The sequence below is a fragment of the Tribolium castaneum genome, chromosome 2 (genome assembly GCF_031307605.1).
Source record: "Tribolium castaneum strain GA2 chromosome 2, icTriCast1.1, whole genome shotgun sequence".
Classification (NCBI taxonomy): Eukaryota; Metazoa; Arthropoda; class Insecta; order Coleoptera; family Tenebrionidae; genus Tribolium; species Tribolium castaneum.
Genome location: NC_087395.1, coordinates 16,974,140 through 16,988,578, shown reverse-complemented (window position 1 = coordinate 16,988,578; position 14,439 = coordinate 16,974,140). Strand labels below are relative to the sequence as shown.

At 32.4% G+C, this 14,439-nt stretch overlaps 3 protein-coding genes across 3 annotated transcripts; all 3 read left to right on the top strand.

Annotated features, from left to right (window-relative positions):
• The first annotated feature begins 5 nt into the window (after positions 1 to 5).
• On the top strand, positions 6 to 1,877 carry LOC656120 (UDP-glycosyltransferase UGT5). Its single transcript, XM_962669.4, has 4 exons — positions 6 to 346; positions 392 to 1,207; positions 1,258 to 1,477; positions 1,532 to 1,877. The coding sequence occupies exons 1-4, from the start codon at positions 88 to 90 to the stop codon at positions 1,821 to 1,823; spliced, it is 1,587 nt and encodes a 528-aa protein (XP_967762.1). The 5' UTR covers positions 6 to 87; the 3' UTR covers positions 1,824 to 1,877.
• A 1,804-nt stretch (positions 1,878 to 3,681) lies between these two features.
• LOC656037 (UDP-glycosyltransferase UGT5) lies at positions 3,682 to 5,569 on the top strand. Its single transcript, XM_962592.5, has 5 exons — positions 3,682 to 3,764; positions 3,821 to 4,036; positions 4,089 to 4,904; positions 4,955 to 5,174; positions 5,229 to 5,569. Exons 1-5 carry the CDS (start codon positions 3,716 to 3,718, stop codon positions 5,518 to 5,520), a joined length of 1,593 nt encoding a protein of 530 aa, XP_967685.3. The 5' UTR covers positions 3,682 to 3,715; the 3' UTR covers positions 5,521 to 5,569.
• A 1,559-nt stretch (positions 5,570 to 7,128) lies between these two features.
• Positions 7,129 to 8,901, top strand: LOC655958 (UDP-glycosyltransferase UGT5). Its single transcript, XM_015983357.2, has 4 exons — positions 7,129 to 7,422; positions 7,469 to 8,275; positions 8,323 to 8,542; positions 8,586 to 8,901. Exons 1-4 carry the CDS (start codon positions 7,176 to 7,178, stop codon positions 8,866 to 8,868), a joined length of 1,557 nt encoding a protein of 518 aa, XP_015838843.1. The 5' UTR covers positions 7,129 to 7,175; the 3' UTR covers positions 8,869 to 8,901.
• Positions 8,902 to 14,439: the final 5,538 nt, after the last annotated feature.

The following is a 14,439-nucleotide window of genomic DNA, read 5'->3' as shown; positions in this document are numbered from 1 at the left end:
AAACATTTTTATCTGATAATATCGAAGTCCAATGTGATAAAAAGATAAAAATTACTACATTTAGTACCATTTGATTTGGCACCAAAAATGCTAGTTAAAATGAAAACTACATTCTTGCTCTTGGTTTTGGTGTTAATTTCGTGTTATGAAGCAAACAGTGCCAAAATTTTGGCCGTTTTGCCTGTGGCTGGCCGGAGCCATTATATCCTTGCCAGTACCCTTATGAGAGCACTTGCTGAGAGAGGGCACGATGTTACTGTCATTAGTTGTTTTGGGGAAAAGAACCCACCAAAAAATGGAACTTACAGAGACATTGTTGTGACAGGAGCAATGGAAGAATTAGAGAGTGAGATTTGTTTGATAAGTTTTCATTTCTAGTGTCACTTTTTAGAGCAAATGAGTTCAGACGACGTAAATATGTTCGAAATGGAAGGCATAAACCTGTTCATTAATGCGCTTTTTATGGCTTTTATGCTGCCTACAATGAACGAAGCGACACTCAAACACGAAAATGTCCAAAAATTTATCAACTCTGGTGAAAAGTTCGATGTTGTAATTGTGGAGCAATTTGGAAATGATGCTGCAAAGGCCCTATCGACTCATTTTGGGGCCCCGCTGATTAGTCTCAGTGCGGTGGGGGCCAGCTATTGGACAAACCCCTTGGTTGGAAACCCGTCCCCACCTTCCTATATCCCAGACCTCATGTCCGACTATTCGGTTCCTATGACTTTTTGCGAAAGACTCGTAAACAGTCTTGTGTACGTTTTTAATGATTTGTTGTACAATTTTATTGTTTTTCCTAAACAAAACCAACTAATGAAAAAGTATATTCCAAATGCCCCCGAGCATTTAAGCGATGTGCTTTACAACAGTTCCATTGTTTTGCTAAATTCCCACCCCAGTATCAACCAACCTGTCCCACACGTACCCAACATGATCGAAATTGGGGGTTTTCACATCAAACCCCCGAAAAAACTACCACAAGACCTACAAGAATTTTTGGATGGTGCCAAAGATGGTATCATTTACTTCAGCATGGGTTCTAATCTAAAAAGTGCAGATTTACCGAACGACAAACGCGACGCAATTCTTAAAACTTTCGCAAAATTGAAACAAAAAATCCTGTGGAAATGGGAAGAGGATGATCTTCCGGGAAAACCACCAAATGTTAAAACTGCCAAATGGTTACCGCAACAAGAACTTCTTGGTAGATAGATAGCGAGTTGTGCGTTTTCGTAAATCATTGTTTGATTTTAGCACATCCTAACGTTAGACTTTTTATAACTCACGGTGGTCTTTTAAGCACGACTGAAACCATTTATCACGGAGTGCCTATTTTGGCAATACCTATTTTTGGTGATCAGAAAATTAACGCAAGATCTGCGGTCACGAGTGGTTATGGTGTTTACCTAGCTTTCGATAAACTAAGCGAAGAGACGTTGACTAACAGTATTAACCAAATTTTAAATAACAAAAAGTGAGTTTCAACTAACTTATCTGAGCTTTGAAGTTTATTTATTTTTATGCACAGATACAAAGAAAACGTCCAAATGCGATCACGACTTTTTCACGACCGTCTTGTTAGTCCTTTGGACACAGCTATTTATTGGGTCGAATACGTTATTCGACACAGAGGAGCACCTCATCTGAGGGTTGCAGCCTTGGACTTACCGTGGTACAAATATTTATTACTAGACGTTATTGCAGTGATTGCTTTAGTATTACTAAGTTCGTTACTTATTTTCTGTTACATTGTAAAATTAATTGGCCGATTAGTATGTTCAAAGAAGACCAAAACGAGCAAGAAAGCGAAGAAAGAATAGTTTAATACGTTTGTAAACTTTATTTTAAATAAATTAATTAATAAATAAATAAAGCATGTTTCTTTTATTTCTCATCCTGAACTTGTATTAAAATAATTAACCATGAGTGCAAGCAAAACTGTTATCTATTAAAAATTAGGTTCAATGTGATTGCTGGAAATTAGTAAACTTTATTTTAAATAAATTAATTAATAAATAAATAAAGCATGTTTCTTTTATTTCTCATCCTGAACTTGTATTAAAATAATTAACCATGAGTGCAAGCAAAACTGTTATCTATTAAAAATTAGGTTCAATGTGATTGCTGGAAATTAGTAAACTTTATTTTAAATAAATTAATTAATAAATAAATAAAGCATGTTTCTTTTATTTCTCATCCTGAACTTGTATTAAAATAATTAACCATGAGTGCAAGCAAAACTGTTATCTATTAAAAATTAGGTTCAATGTGATTGCTGGAAATTAGTAAACGCTAGGGTCATGATCACGTGGAATGATAACAAACATTTGAGAGTTGCCATGGACTTACCATGGTGCAAATATTTATTATAACACGTTATTGGAGTGACTGCTTTAGCATTATTGAGTTCGATATTTATTTTCTGTCACATTATACTCGTAAAATTATTTTCCAAAAAGTTGTGTTCAAGTAGTGCCAATAAAACTATGGCAGAATAAAGTAAATGACCGACTAATATTTCTTATTAATTTGTTTCAGCACATTTTGATACATCATTTTGAATTTTTAATTCCTTAATATTACGAAAACAACAAATACACAAAAACCAATTACAAACACCTTTTTTTATTCTTTATTCTTTTTCTAAAACTTTTAACCGACATAAAGCTATACTTTGTGTCTACCTACGTTATTTGTCGTGACATTTCATAAGGAAACCAAATAAAAATATAAGTAGTTTTGTTCATTTCTGGTGTAAGATTGCTAAACGAAGACTTAAGAAACATGAACTTCAAAAAGAAAATAAAAAAAAATTTTGCTTTCCTACTTAAACTTCTTTCATTCATATGATGGATATAAGATGGTTGCAATTGTTCTGCTTAAAAGCGAACTAAAAGCACAAAAATGTTTGATTAAAATGTGAAAGCAAGCTCAGATCTACAAAACCAAAGCCATTCAGTAAATGTTGAGCGAAGTAATACCGAAAAATTAATACAAAAGATTTCTGCTGGAAAACTAACGTTTACTTCTATCTATAATAAATATGAGGAACTACGGCACAAAATAACTGAAGTAATAGACTTATTATTGAAAATACACAGTCAGCAAAAAAAAAATAAGCAAATACTTTTTCTCTAGCGATAGGTCTGAAACTTTTCAAAGTTCAAAAAAAGATATGTGGCCAAAGTTCTGAACCTTTTGTTTATCTCGTCGGAAGTAGAAGCAATGGAAACTGTCTTCGAAGAAGAAAGGACAAATTTAATGGAACATTTTGGAAAACAATTCAGAAAGAGAAATCTCCTTCCCTTGTATACGTATAATATATCAGTAAATAAAATATGCATTTATATTTTTTTTCAGCAACTGAAAAACCTTACCTTCATAGGAAAAAAACTGATCGCTTTAGTATTACTAAATTCGTTACTTATTTTCTGTTACATATTGTAAAATTATTTGGCCGATTAATGTGTTCAAAGAAGACCAAAACGAGCAAGAAAGCGAAAAATGAATAGTTTAATACTTTTGTAAACCTTGTTTTAAATAAATGAATAAATAAATAAAGCAAGTTTCTTTTATTTCTCATCCTGAAATTGCATTAGAATAATTAACCACGAATGCACACAAACACTGTTATCTATTAAAAATTAGGTTCAATGTGATAAGATCTTTACTTGTTGGAAATTAGTAAACGCTAGGGTCATGATCACGTAGAATGATAAGAAACCACTATATTAGTACCGCTTTGAGTTGGTACAAAACAGGTTGCTACAAGCCGACAAAATGAAATCTACGTCTTTATTGTTACTCTCGGTTTTAGTGCTAATTTCATATTATGGTGTGAAAAGTGCAAAAATTTTGGCTGTCTTGCCTGTGGCGGGCAAAAGTCACTACATTCTTGCCAGTACTCTAATGAGAGCACTTGCTGAAAGAGGGCACGATGTGACTGTTATAAGTTGTTGGGGGGAAAAGAACCCTCCAAAAAATGGGACCTACAGGGACATTGTTATGACAGGAGCTATGGAAGAATTACAAAGTAAGACTCATTATTGTTAAAATCTCTTTTTTTTTTTCATTGAACATTTTAGGACACTTGAGTTCAAAAGACTCCAATATGTTTACTAGGAAAGGTGTAAATGTATTTGTTGATGTTTTTTTTGCGACTATGATAATATATAGATTCAACGAACTGACAATGAAGCACGAAAATGTGCAAAAATTTATCAGATCTGGTGAAAAGTTCGACGTCGTTATTGTAGAACAGTTTGCAAACGACGCCCTAAAGGCCTTATCTACGCATTTCGGGGCACCGTTGATTAGTCTCAGTGCAATGGGGGCCAGCTATTGGACAAACCCTTTGGTTGGAAACCCTTCCCCACCATCTTATATTCCCCATTTCAGGTCAGACTTCTCTACTTCTATGACTTTTTATGAAAGACTCGTAAACAGTCTATTGTACGCTTTTCATGATTTATTGTACCATTTCATTGTTTTTCCTCAACAAAATCAACTAATGAAAAAGTATATTCCAAATGCACCAGAACATCTAAACGATGTGCTTTACAACAGTTCCATTGTTCTGCTAAATTCCCACCCCAGTATCAACCAACCTGTTCCACACGTACCTAACATGATCGAAATTGGAGGTTATCACCTTAAACGACCAAAAAAGCTGCCACAAGACCTTCAGGAATTTTTGGACAGTGCCAAAGACGGCGTTATTTACTTCAGCATGGGTTCTAATCTAAAAAGTGCAGTTTTACCGAGCGACAAATGCGACGCAATCCTTAAAACTTTCGCAAAATTGAAACAAAAAATCCTGTGGAAATGGGAAGAGGATGATCTTCCGGGAAAACCACCAAATGTTAAAACTGCCAAATGGTTACCGCAACAAGAACTTCTTGGTAGATAGATAGCGAGTTGTGCGTTTTCGTAAATCATTGTTTGATTTCAGCACATCCTAACGTTAGACTTTTTATAACACACGGTGGTCTTTTAAGCACGACTGAAACCATTTATCACGGAGTGCCCATTTTGGCAATACCTATTTTTGGTGATCAGAAAATTAACGCAAGATCTGCAGTTACGAGTGGTTATGGTGTTTACCTAGCTTTCGATAAACTAAACGAAGAAACGTTGACTAACAGTATTAACCAAATTTTAAATAACAAAAAGTAAGTCTCAACTAACTTGTCTGAGCTTTGAAGTTTATTTATTTTTATGCACAGATACAAAGAAAACGTCCAAATGCGATCACGACTTTTTCACGACCGTCTTGTTAGTCCTTTGGACACAGCTATTTATTGGGTCGAATACGTTATTCGACACAGAGGAGCACCTCATCTGAGGGTTACAGCCTTGGACTTACCGTGGTACAAATATTTATTACTAGACGTTATTGCGGTGATCGCTTTAGTATTACTAAGTTCGTTACTTATTTTCTGTTACATTGTAAAATTAATTGGCCGATTAGTATGTTCAAAGAAGACCAAAACGAGCAAGAAAGCGAAGAAAGAATAGTTTAATACGTTTGTAAACCTTATTTTAAATAAATTAATAAATAAATAAAGCAAGTTTCTTTTATTTCTCATCCTGAACTTGTATTAAAATAATTAACCATGAGTGCAAGCAAAACTGTTATCTATTAAAAATTAAGTTCGATGTGATAAGATCTTTACTTGCTGGAAATTAGTAAACGCTAGGGTCATGATCACGTGGAATGATAACAAACATTTGAGAGTTGCCATGGACTTACCATGGTACAAATATTTATTGTAACACGTTATTGGAGTGACTGCTTTAGTATTATTGAATTTGATATTTATTTTCTGTCACATTATACTCGTAAAATTGATTTCCAAAAAGTTGTGTTCAAGTAGTGCCAAAAAAACTATGACAGAATAAAGTAAATGATGAATCGGCTTATATTTATTATTAACTTGTTTCAGCACATTTTGCTACATCATTTTGAATTTTTAATTCCTTAATATTACGAAAACAACAAATACACAAAAACCAATTACAAACACCTTTTTTTATTCTTTATTCTTTTTCTAAAACATTTAACCGACATAAAGCTATACTTTGTGTCTACCTACGTTATTTGTCATTTCATAAGGAAACCAAATAAAAATAAAAGTAGTTTTGTTCATTTCTGCTGTAAGATTGCTAAACGAAGACTTAAGAAACATGAACTTCAAAAAGAAAATAAAAAAAAATTTTGCTTTCCTACTTAAACTTCTTTCATTGATATGATGGATATAAGATGATTGCAATTGTTCTGCTTAAAATCGAACTAAAAGCTCAAAAATGTTTGATTAAAATGTGAAAGCAAGCTCAGATCTACAAAACCAAAGCCATTCAGTAAATGTTGAGCGAAGTAAGACCGAAAAATTAATACAAAAGATTTCTGCTGGAAAACTAACGTTTACTTCTATCTATAGTAAATATGAGGAACTACGGCACAAAATAACTGAAGTAATAGACTTATTATTGAAAATACACAGTCAGCAAAAAAAGAATAAGCAAATACTTTTTCTTTAGCGACAGGTCTGAATCTTTTCAAAGTTCAAAAAAATGATATGTGGCGAAAGTTTTGAACCTTTTTTTTATCTCAACGGAAGTAGAAGCAGAGGAAACTTACTTTGAAGAAGAAAGGACAAAATTAATGGAAGATTTTAGGAAGCAATTTAGAAAGAAAAATCTTTTTGTTGTACTCGTATAATATATTAGTAAATAATTTATGCATTTATAAGTTCAAAAAAAAGATATGTGGCCAAAGTTCTGAACCAATATGTTCAAAGAAAACCAAAACGAGCAAAAAAGCGAAGAAAGAATAGTTTAATACTTTTGTAAACCTCCATTTAAATAAACAAATAAAGCAAGTTTGGTTTTATTTTTCTTCCAAAAATTGTCTAAAAACTTGATCAACTTAGGTTTTCACGATGGTTTTAATTCAAGTTTTGTTAATTGAACAACAAAAATCGATTTTGTATAAATTTGCACAAGTTGCTATTTTTATAACAGTGAAGTCATCGTGACTGAACCATCCCAAGTACCAAAACACTGTTATCTGATAACCAAATCAGTGCGATAACATTAATTCAAGTGCCATTATATAAGCCAATTAAACTGGATTTAAGAGACCACAAAGCAGCTAACTTGAACCCAATAAAATGAAAACTGCAGCATCACTCCTTGTTTTATTTTTAATTTCAACTTATGGTGCAAACAGTGCTAAAATCCTGGGTGTGTTCCCCGTTCCTGGCCGCAGCCATTACATCCTGGGCAGTTCCCTAATGAAAGCACTTGCTGAAAAGGGACATGATGTCACTGTTATCAGTTGTTTTGAAGAACAGAATCCTCCAAAAAACGGGACTTATCGCGACATTGTCATAACTGGAGCAGTTGACGAAATGACAAGTGAGAAACCGCTTTGTTAAACTCTTATCCATCAACAAAATTTTAGAACAAATGGCTAAAATGAACATGTTCGATAGGGAAAGCACAAACCCATTTGCTGGCGCTGTTTTCATGTCTTTTCGGTTACCGGCAATGACGGAAACGACTCTGAAGCATGAAAATGTCCAAAAACTTATTAACTCGAACGAAAAGTTCGATGCCGTGATTGTGGAGTTTGCAAGCGAGGCTTTGTACGCGCTATCCACGCATTTTGGGGCTCCGTTGGTTACTTTTAGTGCAACGAGGGCAAGTCACTGGATCAACCCCTTGGTTGGAAATCCCTCCCCACCGTCTTACATTCCCGACATTATGTTGGACTTTTCAGTACTCATGACGCTTTACGAAAGACTTGTAAACAGTCTTGTCTATGTGTTTAATGAGCTACTGCTCAATTTCGTCGTTTATCCCAAACACAACGAACTAATGAAAAAATACATTCCAAACGCACCATCGCACATAAGCGAAGTACTTTACAACCATTCCATTGTTCTGGTAAATTCCCACCCAAGTGTCAACCGACCGGTCCCATACGTCCCCAGCATGGTCGATATTGGAGGTTTTCACATCAAACCACCCAAAAAACTACCACAAGACCTCCAAGAATTCTTAGACAGTGCTAAACACGGTGTTATTTATTTCAGTTTAGGCTCTAATCTGAAAAGTGCACAACTTCCGCTTGAGAAACGTAACGCTCTCCTTCAAACTTTCGCAAAATTGAAGCAAAAAATTCTGTGGAAGTGGGAAGATGAGGATCTTCCTGGTAAACCGCCAAATGTTAAAGTTGCGAAATGGTTACCCCAACAAGACATTCTTGGTAAAAAATAATTGCGTGTTTGAGTAAACTATTTTTTATTTTTTTAGCACACCCGAATGTTAAACTTTTTATAACACATGGTGGTCAGTCCAGTACGACTGAAACCATCTATCATGGGGTACCAATTTTGGGAATACCCATTTTTGGGGACCAAAAAATAAATGCGAAAAGTGTAGCCAGGGATGGTTGTGGTCTCTATGTGGCTTATAGTGAAATAACTGAAGAGAAATTGACTGAAAGTATTAACGAAATACTGCACAATCAAAAGTAAGTTTTCAGTAAGTTGATTTGGGCCTTATTTCGGTTTTAGGTACAAAGAAAATGTCCAAAGGCGATCGAAACTTTTCCACGATCGCATTGTTAGTCCTTTGGACACAGCGATTTATTGGGTTGAATATGTCATTCGGCACAGGGGGGCGCCTCATTTGAGAGTGGCTGCTTTGGACTTACCATGGTACAAATATTTGTTGTTGGACGTTATTGTAGTGACTGTTTTAATTGTACTGAGTTCGATATTTGTTTTCTGTTACATTATAAAATTAGTTACCAAAAAGTTGTGTTCAAGCAGTGTCAAAAAAACTAAGACAGAATAAAGTAAATAAAGCTTATTTAATAACCCTTTTCAACATTTGTTACATGATTTTGAATCCTTAATATTGCACAAACAACAAATATACAAATAGCATAGATCTGGAGAAAGCGTTCGAGGACATATCACGAAACAAAATCTGGTACATCTTCGAAAATAGAAAAGAAAACAAAAAATTAAGAAATGTAATGAAGATTTCTACAGTAGTATCAGAAGCTTTGTCATCAGTAACAACACCGCGGCCGAGGAATTTACTACAAAAGAACAAATCCATGTCAATGCATTGTTGGACTTTTTAAAGCTAAACATGAGATAATACTGACTGTTTATTCGGGTCAGTGTTTTGAGAAAATAATTTTGGTCAAAACCGCATCTCGCTATCGTCTTTTGTTTTCGATTTATAAACAAAAGTTTACATTTTAGCAAAATCTTAAAAAATTCATATCTTTCTTATTAGAAAAAATACACATTTGAAACAAAGACATTATACAGACACTTTTTTTAGAGAATCTAATAATGTTATCAGCGATTTTTTTCAACCATTCGTTTAACTGTAATAACATAAATTTGTATTTTTTTTAATTGGAATTATAGTTGGCTATGACATTTTCGAAAAGCTTATTTTTTTCTGATTTGATATGTCTAGTTGTGTAATACATTAATTTTAAATATTTAAGAAAAAACAAAACATTTTGCCTTTTCTTTATAGCAGACCATGAAAAAATTTTGGATTTTTAATTAAAACTATGAAAATTGTATTACAAAACAAGTATTTATATTTTATTGATTTTTTAAACCCTAATTAATTCAAAAACAGAATAATAAATTATTATTAGATCAAATTTTTGCAATTAATAAAAATTATTTGTTTTTATATTTAAAATGGCAAGCTCACGTTGTCTTTCTATTTGCCAATTTTAAACATGAAATGGTGGAAGAAAAAAAATCTTATTAATTGTATGATTGCGTATCAATAAAATTTTATTTTACAAAAAAATGTCAATTCAAACACCAAAATCAAATTCCATCTGCGGTAAAAAAAATACAAAACATTATCAACGTCACCCCCATTGCACTTCAATAAATCATAAAAAAGTGTCATCAAATGGTAGTGACACATCGTTTAAATTTTCTGCACATTTTTATGTAATTAAAATCTGCGACAATCATATATTTATTCACTTTCAAGAGTATATAAAAATATCAAACTATATTTAAATTGTTTTGAGTTCAGAAAAAAATAAGCTTTTCGAAAATATCATAGCCAACTATGATTCTCATTTGGAAAAATAAAACTTTATGTTATAACATCTAAACGAATGATTCAAAAAATCACTGATAACATTATTAAATTCTCTGAAAAGAATAAAATTTTATTTTACAAAAAAATGTCAATCCAAACACCAAAATCAAATTCCATCTGCGGTAAAAAAAATACAAAAAAAATACATATATTTGTTCAATTGAAAATAACTTTAACATAGCTTATTTTTATAATTTCACATTTTTTACTTTAAAAACCGTTCACAAAATTTCTAGATTATTCACACCTTTTATGCAAAATAATATTTCCATGGCCAGCTACTTTCAATTATTTTAAATATATTTTTTATCAAAAGTATATAAAAATATCAAACTATATTTATATTGTTTTCAGTTCAGAAAAAAATACGCTTTTCGAAAATATCATAGCCATCTCTGATTCTCATTTGAAAAAAAAAACTTTATTTTATTAAAAAAATCACTGATAACATTATTAAATTCTCTGTAAAAAAGTGCCTGTATAACGTCTTTGTTTCAAAAGTGTATCTTTTATAATAAGTTATGACTTTTTTAAGATTTCGCTAAAATGTCAACTTTTGATGATAAATCGAAAACAAAAGACAATAGCGGGATAAATTTTTGACCAAAATTATTTTTTCAAAAAACGGACTCAAGAATGTGTCACTCTTTTTTTTCTAATTATTTTTTTGTAAACTGAACATAGGTTTAATAGTGTTATGTAATGTTCAATGAACTTCAGTGTATACAGGATTATTAGAAATTCGTGTGTTAATTTTGCTACGTACTAAAACTCATCAAATACAACAACTTTTCTGTATAACATTTTGCAAAATTCTGAATTATTAGAAAGAAATTTATTTAACCACCAAACAAAAATCGAATAAAAAGTTGAAACTTGATTAGCAATTTGCTTGTTTACCGTATTCGTCTGAAATTGCTTTATAAACATGCTGCTTCAATACGAGTGTTATTAAAAAAGGGAGCAAGCGAACGTTGAAATAACTTATGCATTTCGTCGCGAGTTGATAAACTCGTGTTAATATGTACACCGCGCCCAATTTAATCGTTTTCCAATATTAGTTTGGCTTCAATAACTGCGAAACGTCGTATCCATTCGGACCAGCAAATATACGGCCCTATCCATAGGTGGCGCATAGCTTCAAGTTCATTTATATTTCATTAAAATCCTATTACATTCCACGTGCAGCAACGCGCCAATTTTCGCTTCATAAATATACTTCCGGGTAATTTAGCCGCTTTTCGAATAACAATTCACCCGGATCTAATATTGAAATTTTCTTCAACTTGCCAACAATGTGATGACACAATTCTCGAACGAAATTCGTCAGAGGGCCTGGCGGTAATTAATTTTCGGGCCGACTGCTCTGTAAAACCTCTTTTACAGTATTTCAAATATTTAAGGAGTTATTCCCGCGGCCGCTCCGTAATAGGTTCCATTTATACCGGAATTAGACAGACAGTGTTTACCGGAAAGTTAAATTAAAAAAGTTTACTAATGACGCGAATGCAGCGACTCTTTCAAATGTCAATGCGTAAAAAGCCGTAATGTTTTGCCCAGCGAATTGTTGGTAATTAAATGGGACTTAGATTAGGGTTAACACTAGACACCCGAAATTTGTCCCTTTCACTTTGGGATTTATTTGCTTAGGACAAAAAGCCGGAAGCTGACGTTGTAATGCAACCTTATCCATATAATTAGATCTAACGATTTACCTACGGCCGCACACTTATTACAAGTTCGTCAGACTTTCATTAGCCCTTGATAAATATTAATGCCGCCCTAATTGGGTGCGAATTGGAACCCAATTCCCGCCCCAATTATCGCTGTTTACAGCGGAAGAACAAATAAAATTACAAGCCGCCGATAAACTCGCCAACTTGCCCATAAAAAACTTTCTCTTCCCGCGAATTAAATTTTTGATTAAGCCCAATTTGAATGTGTAAAATCGCGCCGAGTTTATTACAACTTTGAAGTGAGTTTGCGAGTTTCGGCTCTTAACCCAAAAACCGCCCACTTCTTGCTGCGGATTATAAACTATAATAAGTCACTTAAACCGCCTAATGAATAAAATTGGCTTCAAAGGCATTTTTCGATCATCCCGGCGCTTTCAACAAGTACAATTCACAGACACCACTAACTCGATTAACTTTTTCTTCCTTTCCGGGACTTGATGTATTGTTACCGACAAGTACACCGAGAATTTTAAACGATTTATCCTTTGTGTTGCGTAAACAAGATCAAATATCGGATTTCGTTCAACTTTAGCGGGTTAATTGAGTGTTGAAATTGGGTTATAATAAAAAGAAAAGCGCTGCGTGATTGGAAAGCGAATGGTAATAGCTGGAATTAATTTATTGTAACCAATTTGGCTGAGTGTGTTGGGGAACAATAAATAGCTGCATACATTAAAGCAAAAGCCCGTACTCAGTGGTGGTAGTTTAGTTCAGGATATTATGGAAATTTAGTATTAAATCTTAGACCTACATTACCTGGAATCAGTTTTAGTGCAAACTAGCTGATACGTAAGGCTGCTGATTAATTTGAAACGGAATTAAATGGGAATTATTGAAAACTGATAAGTGATAATAATGCTCGTAGTTGATTGTTGTTGTTAACTCTCATTTTGTTTAAATATCAAAATCTGGAAGCTTTACGGATAGCCAGGCCTTATGCCAGGATTCAAACATTGTTGAAGTTAAAGTTAACTATATCGCGCGTATTCTGTAATGAAACTGTTAAAATTTAAATGCCGTTAATCGTTGTTGCCATAACAATAACCAATAAAATTCCTAGATTTCCGATTTTAACCAGTATTAAATTTTAACAGTCCGTTAAGAAAGCTTAGCGCATTTTCCATAATTTTTTAAAAGGCTGATACAATTTAACACTGGTTAAAACGTAAATTCAAGATTTTTATTGATTATAGCTATAGGAACAACGTTTAAATTTTAACGGTTTCATAACTTTCTTAACAAGCTGTTAAAATTAAACACAAGTTAAAATCGCAAACCTTGGAATTTTATTGGTTATTGTTATAACAACAACGATTAACGGCCTTTAATTGTTGACGGTTTCACGATATAAGCGCGTAAACTGTAACTTTTTAACGGGCTGTTTGAATTTAACACAGGTTAAAATCGCAAATCAGGTTTTTTGATTGGTTATTCAATGATTCACTGCTTTTAAATTTTAACGCTATATGCGCGTATTCTGTAACGTTTTTTACGGACTGGTAAAATTTAACACTGATTAAAATGGCAAATCTAGCAATTTTATTGGTTAATGCTGTAGCAACAATGATTAACGGCCTTTAAATTTTAATGGTTTTATTTAACGGGCTGTTAGAATTTAACACTGGTTAAAATCGGAATTCTATTGGGTATTCCTATAGCAACAACGATTAACTGCTTTTAAATTTTAGTGGTTACATTACAGAATACGCGCTATTGTCAATTAAAATTTAAAATACTGAAAAAAATATATTATATTTTGTGTACAGCATCTAAATTTTCAAGAGAACAGGAATTAAAGATTGATTGAGTAACAAAAAAAATGATACACATTTTTTGTGATGAATTAATTTTTCAGTGTTATAAACTACAATTTACTCTAGAGTTTAATTTATTTAAAAGTGTTGCACAGTAGTTGAAAAAAATCTAAATGCAAAAATATTTACGGAAATATTATAAGAGTACAAGACAGCTAATATACATAACAAAAAAATTTCCTCTTTCTGAATTAGGTTTCTCAAAATCTTAAATTAAATTCGTCCTTTCATCTTCCAAGTCAGTTTCCACTGCTTCTACTTCCGTTGAGCTAAACAAAAGATTTAGAACTTCGACCACATTTCCTTTTTTGATTTCTCCTCAGAGCAATGTATATATTTATGTATAAACTTTGAAACTTTGAAATGATTTAGACTTGTGGCTAAAGAAAGAGTATTTTCCTTTAAATACATATTCAGTTTTTTCATAAAACTTGCTTATTCTTGCTTTGTATTGTGTATTTTTAATGAAAAGGACATTACTTTAATTATTTTATAGTAATAATTAATAATAATAATAATTATAATAGTAATAATAATAATAATAATAATAATAATAATAATAATAATAATAATAATAATAATAATAATAGTAATAATAATAATAATAATAATAATAATAATAATAATAATAAAACTTAACCTTAAAAATGGCAGAGTTATTGATTTTTTAAATAAAACGTGCTAATCCAAAAAAAAATTAAAAACTAAATATTTCGTAAACG

Excerpts from the sequence above, each read along its gene's own strand:
- LOC656037 (XM_962592.5), top strand. The coding sequence starts at position 3,716 with ATGATAAGAAACCACTATATTAGTACCGCTTTGAGTTGGTACAAAACA. Across the intron at positions 3,765-3,820 it reads TTTGAGTTGGTACAAAACAG|TGCTAATTTCATATTATGGT; the intron begins GTTGCTACAAGC and ends TCTCGGTTTTAG. Across the intron at positions 4,037-4,088 it reads AGCTATGGAAGAATTACAAA|GACACTTGAGTTCAAAAGAC; the intron begins GTAAGACTCATT and ends TGAACATTTTAG.
- LOC655958 (XM_015983357.2), top strand. The coding sequence starts at position 7,176 with ATGAAAACTGCAGCATCACTCCTTGTTTTATTTTTAATTTCAACTTAT. Across the intron at positions 8,276-8,322 it reads ACCCCAACAAGACATTCTTG|CACACCCGAATGTTAAACTT; the intron begins GTAAAAAATAAT and ends TTATTTTTTTAG. Across the intron at positions 8,543-8,585 it reads GAAATACTGCACAATCAAAA|GTACAAAGAAAATGTCCAAA; the intron begins GTAAGTTTTCAG and ends TTTCGGTTTTAG.
- LOC656120 (XM_962669.4), top strand. The coding sequence starts at position 88 with ATGCTAGTTAAAATGAAAACTACATTCTTGCTCTTGGTTTTGGTGTTA. Across the intron at positions 1,208-1,257 it reads ACCGCAACAAGAACTTCTTG|CACATCCTAACGTTAGACTT; the intron begins GTAGATAGATAG and ends GTTTGATTTTAG. Across the intron at positions 1,478-1,531 it reads CAAATTTTAAATAACAAAAA|ATACAAAGAAAACGTCCAAA; the intron begins GTGAGTTTCAAC and ends TTTTATGCACAG.